At 43.6% G+C, this 6,755-nt stretch overlaps 1 protein-coding gene across 2 annotated transcripts in view; it reads right to left on the bottom strand.

Moving 5' to 3' along the window:
* Positions 1-978: 978 nt before the first annotated feature.
* The window catches only part of CTDSPL (CTD (carboxy-terminal domain, RNA polymerase II, polypeptide A) small phosphatase-like), a 114,766-nt gene continuing 108,989 nt past the window's right edge, over positions 979-6,755 (bottom strand). For both annotated transcript variants that reach the window (XM_012638406.1, XM_012638415.1), the window contains one exon: positions 979-4,657. In XM_012638406.1, the coding sequence (XP_012493860.1) occupies positions 4,532-4,657 (126 nt within the window). In that variant the 3' untranslated portion in view covers positions 979-4,531. The remainder of the gene's footprint in view (positions 4,658-6,755) is intronic.

The raw sequence follows: 6,755 nt of genomic DNA, 5'->3' as shown, positions 1-6,755 counted from the left end.
ACAGTCGGGGGTATGCAGTTGATACAAGAGAGGGTGAAAGGAAGGAAGGAGAGGGCTACGGAACAGCGTGGACTCAGCCTAGGAGTCAGAACCAGTGGAGGAAGCTGTAGTGACTGGCTGGCCAGCTGCTTCATTATGAAGAGAAGGAACCTAGGGGCACAGCACTGACTAGCTGTGGGGCATTTGGGTAAATATTAGGTCTCCTGGGCTGAGTTGTTTGGGATGAATAAACATGCCTGGCAGAACCTTGTATCTTATGATAGAGCAGACACTACAGAGCTTTGTCTCACTGGCCTCAAGTTTTCTCATCCGCAAAATGGGGATAAGACCTATCTGATCAGATTGTTGATGCTGGTGTTCTTTGTTATCTGAATTAGGTATCGTTATGAAGAAACTGAGTGCTGAGAGTAGTAAGGCTGTGTCCAAGTCCTTGCCAGGAGTCCCTAGCAGAAGAGGACTTGTTGTCTCCCTCATCTTCATGGAAAGGGCTAGGCTGGGGGCAATGCTGACAAAATGTCTCTGTGAGCAAACTTGTCTGCTCCATCCTTACTCTTTTTCCGATTCCATGCCATGCTTCATCTGGTAATCACAGCATCTCAGCCAGTGTACCCATGGGTATGGGCAGGGGTTGAGGCACCACGCACAATGCCCGTGGCTCTTATGGGGTGGAGTCGGGGGCTCTGGTTCTCTCAGGCTGCACTTTTAAGCCTGTTGGTAGGGCTGGAATCCTTGGGGGTACAGTGAGCCATACTGCTTCTGTCTGGGGAGAGGAAGCCAGAGGGCTAAAGAGTTGTTACGTTTTAGGGGACAGGCAATTTGGGCAGGATAATTTTCTAGCTCCTTCTGGGGTCAAGGTCTGTGGCTTCTGGGGTCCTGCAGCCCCACTCCCACCCACCCGTGCTCCCCAGAAGTGGGGACCCCAGGAGACCCAAGGTGCTGGCGTGAGGGGGCTAGAGAAGCAGTCCATCCACAAGAGAGTGCAGTTTCGCATGTTTATTTTTGGCAGGAAGAAAATCATTGCAAACCTCTTGATTGACAAATACTTGCCCCTGGAAACGTGCACATTCCACATGTAGCATTTCCCAAGTAATGCTGGATTGTTTATCACATTCAAATGTCCAACAGAAATCCATGACTACCCAGACGCCAGCATCTCCACTACCTGGGGGGTGTCAGTCTGCAGAGAAGCTCCTGGGAGAATGGAACAGGAACAGACACAATCAAATTTACAGTAAAATAGGAACAGAGGCAGCCAGCCAATTCTGCACAGGTAACCGCAAGTACTTCAAGCCATCCACTCCTCTTGAACCCTGGCATGCCAGCTGTCCAGCACAGCACCTTTAAAAGCAGAGGCACAAACGTCAGGAGTGTTTGACCATAGGGCTGTGTGGTTCTGGGTTTTAATAGAAAGCATTTTTAAAAATACAGGGTTGTAAAATGTTGCCAGGTTATACATAGACTTACAGATTTCTTTTTTACACCAAAAATTCAAATGCTGCAACCATGACAAGTCAGTGCCATTAGGGCATCCTCACGTCCCCAAAGTCATCTCATCAAAATTGCACCATATCAAAGGAGCTTCCCCCCACCAACCATCAACTGTGACAGGCAGTGTCCCTTTTTAGTATACAAATGCATTGTTTACAAACAGCTAAGGCGTGAAACCACAGACCAACACGTAAGATTCCAAAGCAAGTGGAAGACAGAGCATTAAGGACATCAGGAGGGCCTGGGCGCCTCCACTCAGGCCTGGCCAGAGAAGTCACAACATCACAGTGGGCTGGAGTCCACAAACCCAAGGCATCCTGCCCCAGACCTTAATGTAAAAAATACTTGTCCAGCAGACTACATTTTAACCTGGTACAGAAAGGACCAAGGAAACTCAGGAGGTCAGACCTCTCTTTTGGCTAAAGAGTTGGGGGTATTTTGGTAACATGGAAAGTATATGGCACAGAGAAGTAGCTAACAGGGTTTCATTAGGTTTTAAAGCCCACAATTTAATAAAAGGTAATAATTAAAAACAATACCCGTATTTACCTTAAAAAACATAAACCCCAAACATTCACCTCATTTCTTGGCCTTATGTTAGAATTCTATTGCTTCATTTACATGTAGATGATTAAAAATATATATAGATATATTTTGATTATGTACATAGAGCAGATTCAAGGGTTAAAATAAAAACGGAATTTTGGAGTGTAGTCAAATAAGGTGCACAGATTCCAGAACCCTCAGAGGGCTTTCCTGGCCCTCCCAAGACATTCTGTGTCTGTGGTGGCAGGAACTGGGCTCTGTCCCCAACAGCCCCACACTGGATTAGTGCACTGGTGCTCACAGTTTCAGGAACTACTAGGTGAAGTGTCTGGCTCAAGCCTGCCAAGTGTCTTCACTCCATCTGTCAGAAGTGGAGCACTATTCCCAGATTCATTTCCCCTGAAATATTTTGGAATTACAATCCTCTCTGCCCCCTCTTCCGACTAAGGCCCTGTGATGCCAACAAAGAAGGGGGAACGGGTCAGGGTCTAAGGCTGTCATCAGGGCCTGGTTCTATGTGGATATCAGCACGACAGACACTTGACTGCAACATTCAAGACATTTAAGGCAGCGGGTTCATTTAATGACTGGTTTTCCAAATAAAGGTTTGTGGCATGTGCAGATCTACCATGTAATTGTCATTATCTGTGGTAACACCTAGCAAGGGGCTGTTACTATTTTCATTGGCATGGGGATTACTGGGTTCAGAACACTCAGAATGTTGGGAAACCTGGTTACCCCCTGAATACTTACTCCCCTTCTGAATGCACAGCAGTCCACAGACCGAAGTGCTGCTGGGAGGATGTGATTGGCAGCTGGTTTCATTACTTTGTGAATGAAAGCAAAAATAAGAAATTTTCCTCTGACCCCCCCAATCTCCAGGCTTGTTAAGTGCCAGTCGCTCCCACCAGAACTCTGGCTGAGGACCAACCCACAGAGGACTAAGGCAATGGTGCCAACACAAAAGGGTTCTTTTAAATTATTTTGAAGAGCAATACTTTACAGACTGTCTTGTTGTCAAACAAGGAACATGGCACTGCTTAAACACCAAACTGGGAAAGGCTGCAAAGAGAGCCCAGGCTCAGAGGAGGGAGCCCCTCCTCTTGCTGGTTTGGGGCAAGGAGTCCCACATCTAGACAGGCTTCCCCAACCCTTGGCTCAGAAACAGACTGTGCTTCAAAGGAGAAGACCAAGAGATGGACCTGGGCCGTATCAGTTTGGTGGCTGGTTGAGGCCACATGTTCTCAAGAGAGAACACTCCATCAGCTTGTCAAGCAGGATCTGATGTCGACAGCTTAACATTAATGCCACTCCTGTGTGGTGCTTTGGCTCTTTTGCCTTTGTACACTTCAGTGGCCAGTGCCAGGGAAGGGATGCAGTTGGTGCAGTCTGCAATGGGGTGGGACACCTATGTTTCTGACCCTGTCCAAGTTTGTAGCTTAGCAGTGAGCATATTCTGATCATAGGCACAGTGGCAAAGAACAGTGTAATAGCCGCTGGTCAATTCCATTTGGTGGCAGCGCGGTAGCAGCAAAGAAAACTCCCAAACAACTCCATGTGTATCCGGCTTTTGGAAAGGAAAAATTTAAAACTCAATAAACAGATTTTTAAAAATATATCCAAGGGTTTTAGGGTTTCTTATAACTGCTCTACCAAAAACAACAAAAAACAGAAGTATGGCAGTAGTGTGAGAGAGAAGTGACACGATGTCACTTTTCAAGGGGAAAATGTGACCTCAAGACAAATTTGTCACCATCTGAAATAATATAAAAGAATCTATTGTTTCCTAAAGTGTTGAGCCACACAATTGCCGATACATTCCAAACTGGGTCAGAAACGCATGGAGACAATGACATAATCACAAAACACTCCTATCAGGAGCCTGACCCTGCAGCATGCCACAGGTGGTCAGAGCAAAGTCCCACCTGTTGGGAGACAGGCTCCTATGACTCACTCCCTTACCAACCCCCCACCACACACACACACGCTACCAGGTTCTAGAAAATTGTCGTGTTCATCTTAGAGTATCTAAGACAATAAAAGACTAAAAGATGTCTGGAAATATGTAGAAAAATTAACTCTCAGCTTAAAATAACATTCAAAAGGCACTTCATCCTGTAGGAAAGAGATTCTGAGTTGGGTCAGCTGCTCCGAGCTGGAATAGAAGGGGACAGTTGGTCTGCTTGTAGGGGAGGACAGCTGGAAGGAAGTCTGATAGATATCAAGCTTTTTTTTTTTTCATTTTTTTCTTTTTGGTATGTTTTAAGAAAAGCAAATCCAGTAAAATGCATGTCCCTTTATGAAATTTGTTAAAAGAGTTCTTTTTAAAATAGTTATTTGTTTCTAAAAAACAAAACAGGTAGGCATGGCCACAATCACCCTGTGGCCTGGAGCGCGGAGAATCCTCACGTTCGGCTCCCGGGGAGCTGAGGGAGGGCAGGTCCCCGGAGGCCAGAAGTTCCAGAGTGCACAGGCGCGATGCGGGCCCAGGCCAGGGCTACCTATTGCAGAGTCTGTGCAGCATGCTGTACACGTCGTCCTCCCGGCTCAGGCCCTCAAAGAAGGGGATGAGGTCCAGCAGCTCTGTGTCCGTCATGTCATCAAACCAGGACTGCACAGGCACCTGGAAGACAGCGCACGAGGGAGGCAGTGGGACTGCATCCAGGGCTGGGGCCATTTCCTAACCTGCATTTCTAACAGTTCTAATGCAGGGACTGGGTCCCCGCATTTCTAACAGTTTCTTTGGTGAGGAGGACAGGGATCTAGTGATTATCACTGTCTCACCATCATTATTTTGTTTGTTCCCCTGTCCCTACCGAGGCCAATCCAAAGCTATGTGTTTCGAGAGATGTCTCAGGGAGGCAAAATTAAGTGTAACCAGTTTGTGTGCATTTGCCTGTTTTGTTTTCCTGCCACAGAAAAGGTGGCCAGGGCGCAGAATATATGTGAACTAGCCTTGTTACTTGCTAATTTCAAAGAGCTCTTTCTAGTGCACCAAATTAGCTCCTTGCACCTCAGGGCCAGTGGTTACATGCCAACCACTGACACTAGGGAGCTGACATGCAGGTCACTGTGCTATGTTGCATGGCAAAGAGAAGTGGTAAATTTCCTCCTGTGCTTAGTAGTGAGCAGTTAAAAGTAGAAGTGCAAAATTTCAGGACATTCTGAAGCCATAGGCACAGACAGGATTTCTCCGTAGTCTTAGGCAGAAGGGTGGTAACAGGTGGCAGCCAGGGGTGCAAAGACATTTAAAAAGAAATTTGAGAACAAAAAAGTTTAAAAGTAACATTTTGGCCCTTTTATAAATCTAAAAACAGCTTAGAACATAAATCATATAATTTTGAAAATTAATTAATGTAAGGATTAGTAAAAATATAACTACCCTAGGGAATGGGGAGAGGGCAGAAAAGAACACAGACTTCTCTAAATCTACCCTTATGGATAGTTTTGATGTTGGAACTGTGTGAATGTGTCGTATAATTAAAATAAAATTAAACCATTAAGAAATAAAGCAATAAAAAAATGAACCTAAGGGTATAGATTCAGAATAAATATAAATATAGCTTCAGAATAAAGTTGGTGACACAACCAGAGAATTATTTCAAGCGATTTAAAAACATGGTGTTCTGACTGTACATCTCTCTAAAGAACTTTAAACTGCATTCAGTTGTCTTGTTATTAATGATAATATGAGTAGTTCTATTTTGAAATTATTAAACATATATTATAGAATAAATCAAATATGTAATTATGTTAATATCTTTAAGAATCAAGAGTTTTAGCATAAGATAAAGAGAAATAAATACAAAAACAAAGAAGTAAATAAAAACTGTTACCTTAATGTTGAATTGGAAACACCAATATGAATTGATGATTTAGTTTTCTTTCTAAAAATATGTAACTTTTAGCTCTGACCTGTAGTATGGGCTAGGAGTAAAGGACATCCCAGTAGTAATGAAAGTCCACCCAAATTGTGGTCTCTAAATACCATTTCCACTAAGGGGAACCAGGCTCCACAGAAAAATGGCTGATTCCAGGGCTGAGGTGAGAAATATTTAAGATGAGCCTGGAACATTTTGTTGACCAGGGAGCAAGGAAGCTACATGTTGAGCATCCCTAATCTGCACCTCTGAACTCTGAAATACGCCAAATCTAAAACTTTTTGACTGCCAACATGACACCACAGTGGAAAATTCCACACCCAATCTCATGTGAGTGGTTGCAGTCAAAATGTAGGTGAACAACATACAATTTATTCAGCATCCATCAAATTATTAAAAATATTGTACAGAATTACCTTCAGCCTATGTGTATAAGTTGTACACGAAACATAAATGAATTTTGTGTTTAGACTTGGGTTCCATCCCCAAGATATCTCATTATGTGTATACACATATTCCCAAATCCTAAAAATAACCCAAATCCAAAACACTTCTGGTCCCAAGCATTTTGGGTAAGGAATACTCAACCTTTGAGGTGGCAAAGCTCCTCGATCAAAGACTATTGTTATTTGAAGGGGTCTCCACTGGCAAAAGGTGAAAATTTGAGCATCCGAAAGAATAATAAATGGATTGCATTAGAACTATAAAAAATTCATTAGTCTTGAAAAAAAAAATTAAACTTGAATCTAATCAAGTAGTAGAGCTCTAATTACTTGTTTAAAGGATGTAGGGTGGCTAGAGAAACATATTAAACACCACCACAAGGCAGCAACAAGACAA

Source organism: Propithecus coquereli, unplaced genomic scaffold (genome assembly GCF_000956105.1).
Source record: "Propithecus coquereli isolate 6110/MARCELLA unplaced genomic scaffold, Pcoq_1.0 Scaffold1, whole genome shotgun sequence".
Lineage (NCBI taxonomy): Eukaryota > Metazoa > Chordata > Mammalia > Primates > Indriidae > Propithecus > Propithecus coquereli.
The sequence above is the reverse complement of the archived record's forward strand: the minus strand, read 5'-3'. Positions and strand labels throughout refer to the sequence as shown.